General features: G+C 36.3%; 2 protein-coding genes across 6 annotated transcripts; both read left to right on the top strand.

Annotated features, from left to right (window-relative positions):
- The first annotated feature begins 424 nt into the window (after positions 1 to 424).
- LOC106414418 lies at positions 425 to 2858 on the top strand. Its single transcript, XM_022707937.2, has 9 exons — positions 425 to 460; positions 567 to 834; positions 921 to 1035; positions 1106 to 1230; positions 1520 to 1601; positions 1703 to 1814; positions 1895 to 2058; positions 2130 to 2250; positions 2347 to 2858. Exons 1-9 carry the CDS (start codon positions 440 to 442, stop codon positions 2641 to 2643), a joined length of 1305 nt encoding a protein of 434 aa, XP_022563658.2. The 5' UTR covers positions 425 to 439; the 3' UTR covers positions 2644 to 2858.
- Positions 2859 to 5462: 2604 nt separating this feature from the next.
- Positions 5463 to 13176, top strand: LOC111213818 (pre-mRNA-processing protein 40A). Of its 5 annotated transcripts, none has more exons than XM_048743220.1 (27): positions 5464 to 5637; positions 5784 to 6008; positions 6112 to 6246; positions 6785 to 6846; positions 7073 to 7142; positions 8117 to 8169; positions 8252 to 8309; positions 8389 to 8657; positions 8743 to 8812; positions 9033 to 9131; positions 9245 to 9313; positions 9392 to 9469; positions 9641 to 9727; positions 9922 to 9956; positions 10044 to 10149; positions 10515 to 10595; positions 10681 to 10773; positions 10842 to 10895; positions 10979 to 11095; positions 11168 to 11266; positions 11370 to 11417; positions 11490 to 11582; positions 11920 to 12027; positions 12102 to 12166; positions 12262 to 12364; positions 12439 to 12738; positions 12827 to 13176. In XM_048743220.1, exons 1-27 carry the CDS (start codon positions 5602 to 5604, stop codon positions 12962 to 12964), a joined length of 2751 nt encoding a protein of 916 aa, XP_048599177.1. In that variant the 5' UTR covers positions 5464 to 5601; the 3' UTR covers positions 12965 to 13176. The 5 variants fall into 5 exon arrangements, with proteins under 5 accessions (XP_048599172.1, XP_048599177.1, XP_048599176.1 ...); XM_048743219.1 differs by having other exon boundaries at positions 12433 to 12738; XM_048743218.1 differs by having other exon boundaries at positions 6088 to 6246.
- Positions 13177 to 16689: the final 3513 nt, after the last annotated feature.

The following is a 16689-nucleotide window of genomic DNA, read 5'->3' as shown; positions in this document are numbered from 1 at the left end:
TTAATTCATCTCATTCAATGCATTCTTTTCAACTTCCTCACCATTTTTCTGAGTATAAATCTCTCTCTTTGCTTTTATGTCGATCAAAATTGAAAAGCTTTTCTCAGACAAGCAACACAATGGAACCCAAAGAAGCTCTTCGATCTCCAGCGACCGCAAGACCAACAAGACGACCCTCGCCTCCTCCGCGCATGCAAGGCCAAACCGGAAGTCCACCGCATCCTCCGCCATGGTGATGAAACCTAACGGGAAGTCTGCTGTTTCATCTGCCATTCTGATGAAGCCAAACGCTTCTACCGCTCCCTCCTCCGCGCATGGCGATCAAGTGATGTTCTTCAGAGATGTTTCACTCGGCCCAACTGAAGCCGATTTGAGGTTCGACTGATTCATTTATGGGAGGCTCGAAATCCAAGCACAAAAAACCCTCATTGGACAGGAGATGATCCTTATCGACGAAGAGGTTCGTATGCGAATCTTCTACTACTCTTTCTACTCTTTCTCCTTTTTTAATAATGCTCGATATATTGTAAGATTTTGACTAATCGACAATTACAAATGTTTTACAGGGAACTGTTATTCAGGGTTTTGTTCCTGCTGGGCGGGTTGGGTTGTATGAACTGGAACCAGGTTCTGTCTATAATCTGAGGAATTTTTTCGGCTCCAGGAACAAGGCTCAGTATCGGGTTACAGATCATAGCGCCACCGTTACATTCGCTTGGAATTCTGACTTATCGATTCTTGATAACCCTCCGGTTCTAATTCACGAAGATAGATTCAGATTCCATAGCTACGAGGAGTTTCAGGCCAACTGTGACCGTAAAGTTGATCTTTATGGTGAGCATTGTTGATCTTTATACTTAAAACTTTAAGTTATTTCCATATCCAATGAATATTATTCATACGTTATTGTTTTATCTCAGACTATGTTGGCCATATGAAGTTGGTGAATGGGCAGACTATCACTGAGCATATGGTCCTCGACGAAGTCGACATAGCTGAGAGGCGACATCTATGTGTTCATGTTCAGACACATGAGTAAGTTTTTCTAAATATTATACGGCTTTTTTGTGTGTTATGCTTAACACATGCTTTAAATCTTATGCAGTGGACCGGTGATGAAACTTTATCTATGGGACAAGGCCGCATCTGACTTCTGCGAGAAATTCAAATCTTATGGAAGCTCTCCACGCGTTCTGTTGGTCACCACAGTAAACCCTAAACATCTTGGAGGTTAGCATTTCACTAAACAACCGGATTAAGTCACTGTATTATTGGGATTAAATGTGACATTATTATATCGTGTAAGGCCATTTAGATTCTATTGTCTCTCATCGTTTATCGTAATTGGTTGTGTCCTCAACTAGAACCTAGCTGTAGTAGGTTTAACTGAACTGTATGAAGTCTCTTATTTTGTATTGTTAAGTGAGACGGTTCATGTGTTCATGTGTTCATTTTGAATCCTATTATTGCATCGCTTACGCATTTGGTTGGTAATAATGAATTCATGTGTTCTGAACAGGAACCCTTGCTCTCACTTCGATGGTATCATCTCGAGTGTTTATGGATAACGATGTCCAGCCTAGCAGGGATTATCTTGGATGGTAGGCATTTTTATATTCCGATATATTTTCCATTGACTTCTGCCTTGGCATTTCCTGTGACTTCAGTTCTGACATTCTTTTGGTTTCCACATTTTTCATAGGCTGAGCTCCAACTCAGATCTTGCTAATAAGATTAATGCTGAGGTTGTTACCAAGCCCGAGACAGCGACTCTAGAGGAACTTTTCGCCTACATCAAACAAGAGACTGCTAAGGTACAGTAGTTGTTCTGTATTCATATTCACTGTGTTATGCTTGTGAATTAATAGAGTTTGTATTATTTTCACTATGATAGGTTGCTTGGTTTGAATGCACAGCGACTATAGATGATGTTCTTCGGGGTTCTGCTTGGTATTATATCTCATGTGGTGGGTGTAATAGTAAGGCAGTCAAAGGGCCTAGCTCTCTGATTTGTAACAACAAGAAATGTGGGAAAAGTGATGTTACGGGCGTTGCTCAGTAAGTGTCGTATACATAGTTTCATTCAGTTTTTTTTTCCACCACTAGAAGCTAATCCCCTGTCTTGGCAGATACCTCACGAGGATTTCTGTTTACGATAAGAGTGAGCAGGCAGTTTTTGTCATTCTTGGTGATGCTGGCAAGGAGCTGACTGGGAAGCATGCATCAGAATTAGTTGCCAGTTACTTTGAGGTAATTTCAAACCTAAGTTATTTGAACTTGCGTATATTTTCTAGCCCTATACATAGCCCAAGTTATCTGAACTTGCATATATTTTCTTGACATTAGGCTAATGAGGGCGTAGAAGCTGATCATTGCGTGCCGGTACCGCAAGCTCTACTTGATACAATAGGGCACACTTACAGATTTATTGTGAAAGTCTCAGATTATAATTTGTCAAGGAAGACTCAAACCATAACTGTCACAAAGATACTCCCACCAGCAGCTCCACAGCCTATAGCGGCCTCAGAAGAACACGCTGTTCCATCGACGTCTGATGATATCCTGAAGACTGGAGGTGACAGAGTTAGGCAAGCATCTGAGAGCCTTGAATCAGCTGAAGCCAAGCGCTGCAAGAGTGGCTGATATAGCTTCGACACTCCTCTTATGCAGTGATTGCTTTTGCTGCAGTTTGAGTTTCGTTTTATGTTTACCCAATTACTTTGCCTTCACTCCAATTCTATTTTCAGACTTTTGTTCATTGGAGTCTTTCTGTTTCTTTGAATACAGTTTCCCATTATATGATTTTCCTTATGCCATTTTGCTTATTCTATTTATTAATACGCATATTAGTAATACGCATGATTTTGTTTACTAATACGCATTGGAACTAATATAGGATTTGTGATTATCATTAAGACAAACATCTTTGAAAGTTGTATATTTATTCAATCTTTAACAATCGTGATTTGGGGCATGAATTTAGCAGCTGATTATCAAGTCAACCTCAAGAAATTAATTACTCAGATCCTAAAGCATCTTCATTCCGTTGATATTAAGAAACAATAGTATACCTTTCGTAACCCATATGTTCCAAAACAATCTATTCTTCTCTCATATGTTCTCTCAAAGAAACATCTAAAATTATTCTTCACTCATATGCTCCAAATCAGTTTACAAATAATCATTGGAATTAGCTTCTAAGTTCATAAGATTATAATCGTTTAGCTACTTATATTTTTATAATAGATTATCAAAATAAACATACACAATATATAATAAAAGTTTTTACCTATTCCAAATTTCTAATTTACAATCAGATTGAATCTAAGATTCTCGATATTAACGGAATGGAGAACCCATCTCCTAACCCCCCCCCTCCGCGTCAAAATTGCAGATAACACATATCTTATTCCAGTTTGTGTTCACGTACTATTCTATGAATATTTTTCTAATATTTTTTTTAATTTATATAATTATGTGTTTTTACACATGATAAATATATACTTTTAAAATTTATTTATTGTTTACATTATAATCATAGATGTTAGATGTGCTAAAAATTTTATAATTATATTTAAATATTCCAACCATATGGAAATCGGAATAATTGAGAAATATACACTTTCCTTATCACGAAACATAATCAATACTCAGGTCACCAATTACATATACACTTTCTTTATAACTACAATAACAATATACACATTTAAAATATATTATAGAATAATATGGCAAATATGGGCTAAATTAGAAAAAATTGAATTAGTACAATATTTCTTTGCACTATGGGAGCGGATAACAAGAAAATGTTTAGTGCAAATCAATATTCTACTATAAGAACTATAATATACTCATATACTTTAAAAAATTATCTTTAATAAGCAATAAAAAGAAAATAACCAAAATGATAACTAAAGTTAATAACAAATCAAAAAGTATATATGCAATTACTAGATGTAACATATCTAAAATCATATGTCTAATTAAAGTAAGTTTAATTCTCCTAAATAGATCATTCTAAGTTTTGGTCACAAGAATAAACCACATCAATGACAATGACCAAAATGTTTCATTTAATATGTAAAAAGATCCTAATACCCTAGATATGTAAAAAAAAATAAAAATAATAAAATAAAATAAAAATGAATAAAAAATAATATAAAAATGAATAATTTTTATATTTTTAGATTATATGTTTTCTAATTCGAACTTTTCAAAAAAAATAAAAATAAAATAAAAATGAATAATTTTTTATATTTTTAGATTATATGTTTTCTAATTCAAACTTTTCAAAAAAAAAATCCAATTTTTTTTCCTATTTTTTTCCAAATTTTGTATATGTAATTTGATAATACTTTTTGAAACTATTTTTATTTTTTTATTTTCAATTTTTAATACTATTTCTATTTAATAACATTTTAAACTTCAGTCCCAATTCTCCACCGCTTATCTCTAAATCCTAAGATTTTGATTAGTTAACCATATATGTATAAATGTATATTTACCTTTTCAATAAAACATTTTGGTCATCATTTTAAATTCAAAATCTCATCAAACATGTTTTTATATTTATTTAACTAATAATTCACGTTTATCTGATACTCATTATTCTATCTATCAACAGAATAAAAACAAGTTAAAACTCTTTTTCTGATGATGGACATCTCCCTACTTCCAAGTACGTCATCCTATTCTATTAATTAAATAAATTGATTTCTATTTTTAAATTATATTCACTGAATTATTTTTAAATAATTGCAGGTTCTCTATCTAGAAAAGTCCAATCACATCTATATTCCTATTCCTCAATAAGTTTGCCATCTTATCTATAATTTCCGCTTTTTTGTTTTAATCCTTAGTATCTGTTCCTAATAATATGATAAACGGTTTATCTATGCGCTGTTTTTACTGATTTTTTATACATCATATCAGTCAAAAGAATCAATATTTTGTCACAAATATAATATGGATGAGAAGATAATGTTTTCAAATAATCCCCTTAACAATACTTAGAAGGTTTGTGTAAACATTTTAAAAACTATTGTTGACCAGTTTTATTAGGACTGAGAGTAAGAGGCCATTTGTTTAATTGAACTCGCCTCCGCATAAACACCATTTCATAAAAACAAATTCATTTGTTTAATTCAATTTCTTCATATTATAGGAAAAATCCGGGCGTAGCCCGGAAGACCCTCTAGTCTTACTAAATTTAAAACCAAAAACCAAAAGCTAAAACAACCATTCATATTTTCAAAAAAATTAGAATCTACTGTAAAATCAAAATCTAAAATTTAAAAACTAAAATCTAAAAACCAAAACCAAAACCAAAACCAAAATCTAAAAACCAGAAACCAAAATCTAAAAAACTAACAAAACAATCACTTCAAACAGATTAAGCTTGAACTACATGCCGTTTTGTAGTCGTACATGTAGACTCCTTGCTGTTTTAAATTCAGTAAAGGCACACACAATGTAACGCGTGGTCATCGAAATTATTTGATTAGGGTTAGGAAATTGGCGAGAGTTGGTCGTCAGCGATACATACTCTCGGGTTCCTTTCGCTTCGAATCGGAGAGAGGCAGCAGCTAATTTTGTTGGAACATGTCGAACAATCCTCCTCAGTCCTCTGGTGCCCAGGTACGCAAAGTCCTCGAATTCACTCTATTGAAATTTGATTCTAAGCAATTTGATGTAGGGAAAGGTTTTAATAAACCTATGAAGAAAAAGTTGATAAGATCTGAATTTCTATGATTTAATCTTTACTCTTGTCTTTCTTTGAGCAGTTTCGGGCGATGGTTCCTGGGCAACAAGGTCAGCAATTTGTTCCTGCAGCTTCACAACAGCCGTTTCATCACCCCTACGGACATGTACCACCAAATGTTCAAAGTCAGTTTTCTCAGCAGCTTTTTCCAGTGAGACCAGGTCAGCCTGGACATATTGCATCATCATCACCTCCAGTTGTAGGCTTTGGTACATCTGGACCACCTCCATTTTCTTCTTCATATTCAGTGAGGCTTCTTGCTTTTCCTGTATTTTGATGACCCCTTTTTATACGCTTTTCACTTTCCTGGATTCCTGATCTTGTAGTTTACACCTTCATCTTATGGTCAGCAACAACCAACTCCGCACATGCATGCATCTGGTAGTGTCCCACCAGCAGCCAACTCTTGGCCTGCTCCTCCTGTTATTCAAAGTACAACACTTGTTTCCCCTGTTCAGCAGACACCAGCCACTCCCACTGACCCAGTAAGTATTGATGCCTATTAACTGTGAAATCAATCAGATTATGTTGAGTTGTATTGAGGCTACCCACATATACCTCTTATCATTTATGGCATTTCACTACTTTCCTCCCTACTTTCTTGAGATAATATCTAGTGTTCCCCAACTTGATAGCAAATGTTAGTATATAGAGTATATTTTCTCTGAACCTTAACTTAGCTCAAGCTCTGATGATAAGGTTGATAACATGAACTGTTTCATTTAATTTCTTAAGGATGAATAACAGACACTGAACCTGGAATTCCCAATGACCTAGGGTTTTTGTTCTAGAGAGCCCAAAATTTCTCTCAAGCTTTTCAAATCGATACCTCTAATCATCCGAACCTTTTCAAATCATCAAATGTATACTCACTCACTAGTTACCTGATGTGGCAATTATTGATGAACTCTTATCAAACTTCTCTAGTCTCTATGTATGCACCATCTCTTTTATGCGGACCATTCAACTAACTTACCAGTTGTGTGTGTTTTTTTTTCTGTTTATGTGTTTGTTCAATAACAGGGAAATCTAACTCCACAATCTGCATCTGACTGGATGGAGCATACATCTGCTGATGGTAGAAAGTATATTACTGAACTAATGATTAAGATTTAGGCCGATTATCCTCCTTTTTGTCTATATTCATGCAGCCCCCGTTACAAATTGATTATCATTGATCGTAATCACTTTTTGAACTTTTCATATATCCATGCCCTTGATTACTTTTCATGCGGATTTTCGTACATGGTTTTGGATCTATGGTACCTAAAAACTTTTTCCAGTTATCTGATGGATACTTATCTTTTCTAGGTATTATTATAACAAGCAGACTAAACAATCAAGTTGGGAAAAACCTCTTGAACTGATGACACCACTTGAGGTAAGACTTTAGTTATTCTTCTAAGATGATTTTCATCCTGCCTATCATGGAAGGTGCTTTTTGTCCGTGTGCCACTTCACTAGTGATGTAAACAGTTGCATGCATTGTCTGGAAAATGTTTTATTTTATTCTTTTCTACTGGTTTGGAAACTCCATGGTGACTGAGAGATGTAACGACTGCTAAGTGCTTATTTGAAGCCAGGCATTTTCACCTTTTTAAAACAGGCAAATATACTTTTGGCATTCTCTTAGGTGATGCCAGACCATTTTTTGCACCCATGTTAATTTGTTTTTCTTTTCAGTGTGAGATTTGATAAGTTTTCACTTTTAGTTAGTTCCAATGGTAGCAATGTTTCTCTGTTTCTCACTTTTCTTGTGTAAATATGTTGGTGAAAAATTTATAGACAGGTTGGTCAGATTGCAGATTTATTATTCTCGATGGATTAATTTATTTCTGATCTTCTTTTTCGTATTTTATTTTTATTTTTTTAAATGAAATAGTTTTTACTCTCTGCCCTCGTTTTCTTTATTAGAATAATAATAGAACTTCAAAAGTACCCTTGCCCTGATCTCTTCAGAGGATTCCTGTTGTTTGTGTAGTGAGTATTGTTCTCTCTCTGCTAGTTTTTGATTTACAAGACAATTTTATTGAACCATACTCAAGAAATATGAGATCTGAATGCTATCGTGAAGCTGATGGATTAGTTTGGGGTTATATTAAACCAAGTTTATTGATAGACCTGATAAACTCCTGTCTTGGAGCCTGAGTCTGGCGTGTGGTGGACATGTTCATATTGCTACTATGCGTATATAGGAGCACAGAGATCTTAATTTTCTCTTCTGCTATATCCGATTACTTTAATGACGTTTTGGGTTTCTGTGGAAACAATATTAATTTATACATCAAAATCTATCCTATCTTTGCATGATTTTATAGTTTCTCGCAAGTCGCAACTTATAATCTCATTTTACAGAGGGCAGATGCATCCACTGTGTGGAAGGAATTTACAACAGCTGAAGGAAGGAAGTAGGCATCTTTAAGTTTCACTGGTTTTTATTTCTTGCTTATGCTCTTTTGTTGCAACTGATTTATTGTTTAAAATATGCAGATATTATTATAACAAGGTTACAAAGGAGTCTAAGTGGACAATTCCGGAAGATTTAAAGGTTTGCCAATTTACTTATCTCATATGCAGATTTCCCAATGCGGCCCCCTACATTAAACCTGCATTGTTGTTTTGTGCAGTTAGCTCGGGAACAAGCCGAATTAGCTAGTGCAAAGAGGTCCCATTCCGAAGATGAATCGACCTCTCTATCCCGCATTACTGCATCCTCGTCTGATCTAGCTGTTAGCACTCCTGTTACCGCTGTTGTTCCCAGTACATCTTCAACAATTCCTGGGCATTCTACAAGTCCTATTCCAGCGGGTTTGGCTGTACCTGTCACCCGTCCTCCCCCTGTTGCTTCTGTTACTCCAACGTTTGCTGCAACTAGTGATACTGAGGCTACTGCAATGTACCATTTTGTTTGGGAAGTTTTGTTTGATGATTATGCACTCTTATCACGTCTCTGAATTTAGCTTGTATGCTCTTCTTACTAGGAAATTGGATAATTTATCGTCTCAGGGGGCATATGAATCAAATGATGGAGCGCCAGCACCAAATAATGAGGCATGACTTTGCTATGCCTTTTTATAATGACTTGCATAGAATCTAATAGTGTAGTCCTATATGTTCTGCTTCCCTGCTATCTAATTCATTTTCATGTATATCGAGGTCAATAGATACATTGTACAAGTTTTGAAAAAAATATATTCAGCGTTTACTGTACGTGCGGTGATTTGGTTGTTTCATGAATATGCTTTCTAATTACATTGAATGTTTTCGTTAGGTTGATTATAAGGAAATTTCGGTGAATGGAAAATCCAATATGACACCTGCTGGTGACAAAGCAAACGTTGAGGAGCCGATGATGTATGCTACTAAGCAGGTATTTTCTTAACCTAATTTTCTCCTCCTGTTATCTGTATCTTTATGTTTCTTGTAAAATTCTAATCGTTTACCCATCCGTCTATTTTTGCACTGTTGTTTATGTTTCTCTAGGAGGCCAAAGCTGCTTTCAAGTCTCTTTTGGAATCTGTAAATGTTCAGTCCGACTGGACATGGGAACAGGTACTGTGGATGCCATTAATAGATATGGCATGTATTCTTTCTCTTCCTGATCATTACCGACATATCATCTCCTTGTAGACAACGAAAGAGATTGTTCATGATAAAAGATATGGTGCTTTGAGGACACTCGGTGAGCGGAAACAAGCTTTTAACGAGGTATATATTTTGTTGGTTCTTAGGAATGATGTGCAAATGCATTTAAATATCCCTGTCTGTAAAGTATTGCTGTCTTTATTTGTGATGCAATCAACTTCTCAGTTCTCACTGGTAGATCTCCACTTTCAGTAGCTTTATGCTTATATCTGATTGTCAATTCTAATGTGCCAGTATCTCGGTCAACGGAAAAAAGTGGAAGCCGAGGAAAGGCGATGGAGACAGAAGAAAGCGCGGGAAGAATTTGTAAAGATGCTAGAGGTATGTACCAAAGGACTCAGAAGTTCGGTGTTCATTGTTTAGTGTGGTTCATGAGCTGATTTAAGTGTTATAATGGTATTTCGTGACCTCAGGAGTGTGAAGAATTATCAGTCATCCATGAAAGTTTGGCTTTCAGCTAATGAAAGAATCGGTTGGTTCATGAGCTGTGTTATAATGGTATTTCGTGACCTCAGGAGTGTGAAGAATTATCATCATCCATGAAATGGAGGTTTGGCTTTCAGCTAATGAAAGAATCGTTGGTTCTTGTCTTTATTGTATGTCACGTATGTGCTAATATAAACTTTTTCCTCACCAGCAAAGCTTTGAGTTTGTTTGAAAATGATGAGCGTTTTAAAGCTGTTGATCGCCCAAGGGATCGTGAAGATCTTTTTGACAATTATATTGTGGAACTTGAGAGGAAGGTAATTATCTTGCTTTTTTCAGTTTGGATGTTTAATAAGATACTTTGCTCTTATAAACAAACCATGCCATGGAAACGAGCATTGAGGTGTTACAAGAGGGATAATTATTGCTGGTTGTTACCATTTCAAATGTCCTTTTCTACCTTGGATAATCATAAGAGACGTGACATAATTATAGCAAGCTAATGCTTTTGGTGGTCACTTAGATTGGCTTTTGGTGGTCACTTAGATTGGGGCTGAGCATAGATCTGGTGCGCCAGCATGATGGCTTTTGAAGCATCTATAGAGAATATATATTTTTGTTTTGTTTTGTAGGATGGGCAAATTCATTTTTAGATTGACATCATGGATCCTTTAATCTGCAGGAAAGAGAGAAGGCAGTGGTAGAACATCGGCAGAAGATGGCAGAGTATCGGAAGTTTCTTGAAACCTGTGACTATATCAAAGTATACAACTGTTTGTGTAACTAATTCCTACAAATATTTTGCGTTATAGACCTTTCCATAATGTCTTATATAATACGTTTTGAAGGCAAGTACACAATGGAGAAAAATTCAGGATAGACTGGAGGATGATGAAAGATGCTCATGTCTTGAAAAAATAGATCGTTTGATTGGTTTTGAGGTACGTGACTTCATCGAGAAATTCAGGCTGTCACCACTAGAATATTTTTCTAATGTTTGTTATCCCAGGATTACATTAATGACCTGGAGAAGGAGGAAGAGGAGCTGAAGAGGGTAGAGAAGGTAAGGTCGATGTTAAGAATTGTAACCTCATATTTGTTCTTCTGGAGTCCAAAGCTAATTATTTCATTTTCATGTCGAGCTAGGAACATGTTAGGCGCGCTGAAAGAAAAAACCGTGATGCATTTCGTACACTACTGGAAGAACATGTCGCTGCTGGCATCCTTACAGCCAAGACGTACTGGTTGGAATATTGCATTGAGGTGCACAACCAATTTACATCTTTGTTGAAAAAATTATGTTGGATTCGTTTGCTCAGTTATTATTTTGAGCAGGTAAGAGACTTGCCTCAATACCAAGCTGTTGCATCTAATTTGTCTGGCTCAACTCCGAAAGACTTGTTCGAAGATATCACGGAAGAATTAGACAAGCAGGTAATTTGGAGTAGATATAGTATACTTCTCAATGGCTGTACTATTATAGTTTTGCGTGAATCTAATAGTTGAGAAATTAAACCGGTTTTGTTTTAATGGACAGTATCACGAGGACAAGAGTCGCGTAAAGGATGCGATGAAGTCGAGGAAGGTAAGTAAAAGATTAGCTAGCATTTCTGCTTATTCCTATGCCAAACTTTTCTCTAATCCATTTCTCTAATAGGTTTCCATGGTCTCCTCATGGATGTTTGAAGATTTTAAATCTGCTCTTTCAGAAGATCTCAGTTCTCAACCAATATCAGACATAAATTTAAAGGTACTAGCTCGGTTGTGAGAAGTAACATTTTTCAGCTGATAACATTTCGACATGAACGGTTTTCTAAATTGTGTGAATTCGAAAATTATATGAGCTACTGGTTCAAACTTCTGCTTCTCTCTGTAGCCAGTGAGTTTAAATTGTTGTTCATGGCATGCTTTAACCTATCACAACTTCATTGTTATTTCGCAACTAGTCGCTGACGAGATTTATGTAAACATTTGTGAATTAATAATCGTTGAAAATATTTTCTCGAGTACAACAAAGATTTGTGAAGGTATTTCTTTGAAAGCTCAGTTGAATAGGCTTTAATGTGTCTATTTCCATTGTATATCAGCTCATATATAATGACTTGGTTGAGAGGATGAAGGAAAAAGAAGAAAAAGAAGCCAGAAAGTTTCAGCGTTTGGCTGAAGAGTTTACCAATCTTTTGCGCACTTTCAAGGTATATCTTACCCATGGTGACTTACTTTTCTCTGAATTCTCTAGGACGTTTAAACATAAATTTATTTCTGTTAGGAAATAAACGCAGCTTCAAATTGGGAAGATGTCAAACAACTAGTTGAAGAAAGTCAAGAGTACAGGTATATTGTTTCTTGCTTTAGAACAAGAATCTTCATAGCTCTTAGCAAACACCCTGAATAAGAGAATAAAAAGGCTCCATTTCGGATTTCTTCAGATCGATTGGAGATGATAATGTTAGCAGAGGGCTTTTTGAGGAATACATAACAAGTTTACAGGAAAAAGCAAAGGAGAAGGAGCGTAAGCGTGATGAGGAAAAGGTAATTGGAAACTCTTATGATCTTTTGTATGTTGAAAACAGGTGTCTAAGATTTTACTGTTGTGGAAGTTTCAGAGTAGGAAAGAGAAGGATAAGGAGGAGAAAGAGAAGCGGAAAGACAAGGAGAAGGAGAGAAGGGAAAAGGAAAGAGAACGCGAAAAAGAGAGGAGTAGCAAAAGGGAGGAATCGGATGGTGATGTAGATGTGAGTGAAGGTCAGAAAGAGGAGAAACGAAAAGGAAAAGATCGAGACAGAAAACATAGGAGACGCCATCACAATTCTGATGATGATGTCAGTTCTGATAGGGATGACAGAGAGGAGTCGAAGAAGTCATCATCCCGTAAACATGGTAATGATCGCAAAAAATCAAGAAAGGTACTTCCTCTCGACCTCAGTTCTGACTCAGCTAAGCTTCAAATTTGACAAGATGTTTAAAATTTAAGAGAGATGGTTTTCCTGGCAGCACGCAAACACACCAGAATCAGACAGTGAAAGTCGGCATAAAAGACAGAAGAAAGAGCAGCGTGAGAGTAGTCGTCGAGGTGGTAATGATGAGTTAGAGGATGGAGAGGTTGGGGAAGATGGTGAAATCAGACTTTAATCGCTGAGAAGTGGATAATAACATTTGTTTCTTCATCTGAAACCTTTCTACTTCTTTTAGAGACTTTTATTCCTAATGATTCATCTTTACACACTCTACTACTCTAGTGATATTTTTCGTTTGCGTTTCCTTAATAATCGGATATAATGTACCCGGTGAAGACGGGGTTCGAAAGCATTTGTTATCTGTTTACTTTGTTTTTGTTTTTTAAACACTGAGTTTAATAGCTATCACGGCAAATAGGACCCAAAGGTGAAAACAACATTCAAACCCATACCAGTAGGTAGGCAATGGAGAATAACAGAAGCCATGAAGGAAACAAGAAAATAGCCTAAAAACAGCAGCGTGAGGGTACCTATGCCTCTTCTGCAATTGGATGATGGAGCCATCTGGGTCCATTCCGTGCAATGCAGGAGTGGTATCTATGATCAGTGGTTACACTCTCTGCAAATCTTCAGGGTAATAAAGTTTCTTGCTGGTACCACGTAGTCTAGGCTCCAAATTTGCAATTGTTACAGCTTTGTAACAATGTCATTTGAAAGGTGTGAATCGGAGAACGAACCAGACGCTGCAAGCATTCTCGAGCAAGAAGGAACGATGATCCAAAGATGATCTTGTCAAGTCTCATTGATTGAACACGTCAACCACTGAAAAGGTGGCCCACAGTTTAAACTCTTCTTGGCTCTTCCCAGAGGAATATGCATAAGGGTCTTCTCTTTGCAATCACGTAAAATCCATGATGCTTCACAATTCACATAACCATTGATCCACGATGTGCCTATATAATAAACTTGAGCGAACTAGTTGGTGGTACATACCAGCATCTTTCGTGTACTAGCACTTCATTTGCAACATTGAGATTAGCCTGATTAGGGAAGTTGATATTAAACCAGATCGTTGCATCCAGGCCCGGCTTTGGACGTGTGCTCATGGAGCAATTGCACAGGCCCCATATTTTTTTTTTGCAAATTTCTTTTACACATGAGGGCCATAGAGTTTTCATGTTTTGTAAGAAAGGGTCCTAAATTTTTTACCTGTGCAAGAAAAGATCCTATAATTTTTGATTATGCACTGGGTCCACATATGTTTTGAGCCGGGCCTGGTTGCATCCTCCTCTGCTTTTCTGAGAATTGCAGCATGTGCTAATTTGATCTTCTAAAAAATCAATGAGTTTCTAGCCTTCCGGATGTATCATAAGATCCATGGGAAATTGTATGTAAGAAAAATACAGAGTTTGTGGAAAGTCCCAAGGATGGTAGTTGTTGTTTGTCAGCCATCCAAATCGTATGTGCCAATTGACATAAAAACAATGTATGACATAGTTTCTCAGCCAACTCCACACAACTTGCATGCCGGATTCACTTGGATGCCTCTTAATACAACTTGTTTGAGACAGCCAACACTCTCCACACAAAGTGTCAAATTTTTAGGAAAGTCTGTAGTAATTAAAATACTACTCGATAACATTCTTTCGGAAAGAGGGATACTATTTGTAACGCCCTGACCGTCCACGGTTAATAGACCACCCACTCACTCGGCTCGTGGGTCCCATCTGACGGACGGTGCGTTAATTTTTCCAAGACTCGAAATCATTGTTTACTAGCCCTGCAATTACCACCCGACCTTTTTTGTATTTTAGCCTTATTCGCACGGTATCGCGAATCACTTTCCGATAGGTCACCTATCCTTCTACTACTCCAGCTCAAGCACGCTTAACTCTGGAGTTCTGAACGGATGTGTGACAGAAAAAAGTAAGTTAACTTTAGTGATATAGATAGCCAAATTAATTCTCTTAACCATTTCTATATATACCAGAAATCGGGATGTTACAATATTATGTACACTATGTCCCTAGGGACGACCCATGAATATTTTTTTGGGACGTTATGTTTTCAGGTTTAAAACAATACATCTTCCTCTACAAAGGTTGTCTTACTCTCGGCATATTCCAGAGACCCATATTAGGAACTAGAAGCTTCAAGACACAATGTAAAATCCACGTAGGCGTCTGGGTGGTACTATGCTCCAGTTATTTGTCTAAACCTTATAACCATCGTTTTGTTCAACAGATCTTTTCCATGGAGCATGCTTCTCCAAGCGAATGAATGTCTTGTGCCTAAGACACAATCCATAAAGGATCCTTTCTTGTAGTACTTATTCTTCAATACCCTGGCGACTAAAGAGTTGGGGTTATCTGGAATAAGCCATGCTTATTTAGCCAAGAAGGACTGGTTCAATCGACTAAGTCATGAAAATCCAGTCCGCATTCATCTTTCCTTTTGCAGAGTCTTTTCCACACTACATAAGATATTTTGTTATGATTGGATCCATTGCTCCACCAAAACTCAACAATAGAGTTAGTGAATTTGTTACATAGGTCCTTAGGTAGCTTAAAACAGAGATGGCATAGACTGGGAGGTCTAAGGCGATTGACTTTAATTGAGTCTCTCGCTCATGTGAAAGAGTTTTTGCAAACCAACCGGTATACGTTGAAGCATTCCGAAAGGCCAAGATAACTCCCATCTCCACTCTCTTGTAAAAAATTCAGCAGGTTCTTCTTCAATCCCTTGAAACATTCCGAAAGGCCAAGATACGTCCCATCTCTGCCCTCTTTTTATTTCTCTAAAATACATTTGGTTTATGCTTTGATCGGATCTGGTACCTTTGTTCTTAATATGATTGATTACTTCAGTTTGTTTATCTCTTGACCATAATCTTTTCCTTAGCATTTTAAACATTCAACAATGACAGCACTCTCATCCCTGTCAGCCCTTCATATCAGTAAACTATCATCGGTGAAGAGGAGATGATGAACAGACGACTATATGTTCTCAATCTGATACCATGAAGTTTGCCACTCTTTCAAGCCACATTAAGAATATTCATCAGAGATTCTGCACACAAGATGAATGAAGATGGAGACAAAGAGTCTCCTTAGCAAATTCATCTTTCTGGCTTGATAAAACTATGAGATTAGCTATTCAATAGGATTGGATACGACTTGTGCTAACACAGTCATCACTCAACAAACCTATATTCTATCAAAACCCATCTTATCCAATGGAGTTTTTAAGAAAGACCACCACCAGGGGAGAAGCTAGACAATTTATACTAGGGGTGCATTATTAATAGAAGGAAGCATAAAGGGGATTTAAACTTGGTGAACTATGGGTGCATAATTTGAATTTTACCACTTTAGCTAACAAATTTTAATTGTTTTAGCCTAAATTTTTTTTAATCTGGTTATTTGTACAGGAGCATGTGCACCCATTACCATCAACGTGCCTTCGCCCCTGACCACCACCGTATCATAAGATTTCAAAACTCATTTAAAAGTTAGCATATATCATACATCATACAATATTATGTCATCTTACATTTTATAGCTCCAAATATTTACAAAATCAAATTTAATACAAACACTTTAGCAAACCATATGTAAATAATCAAAATTATATATTTTACGTTAAATTATTTTTTATTAAAGGGTTTAAAAGATTTTTTTTTTTAATATAAGCTATAAATTATTAAAACACTTTACAAAGTTATACTATTAAATTAGCCAAAATTTACCAAGGAAATCTTAAGTCTCACAAACTCAACAAATGTAACTCTTATAAACTGCACATAAAATATAATGTTTGAGAATAGGTCTGGGCATCGGGTCTTCTGGTTGGGTGCGGATCGGTTCCTTTCGAGTCTAGATTTTTTAGATCCTAATCATT

The sequence above is a fragment of the Brassica napus genome, chromosome A10 (genome assembly GCF_020379485.1).
Source record: "Brassica napus cultivar Da-Ae chromosome A10, Da-Ae, whole genome shotgun sequence".
Taxonomy (NCBI): Eukaryota; Viridiplantae; Streptophyta; class Magnoliopsida; order Brassicales; family Brassicaceae; genus Brassica; species Brassica napus.
The sequence above is the reverse complement of the archived record's forward strand: the minus strand, read 5'-3'. Positions and strand labels throughout refer to the sequence as shown.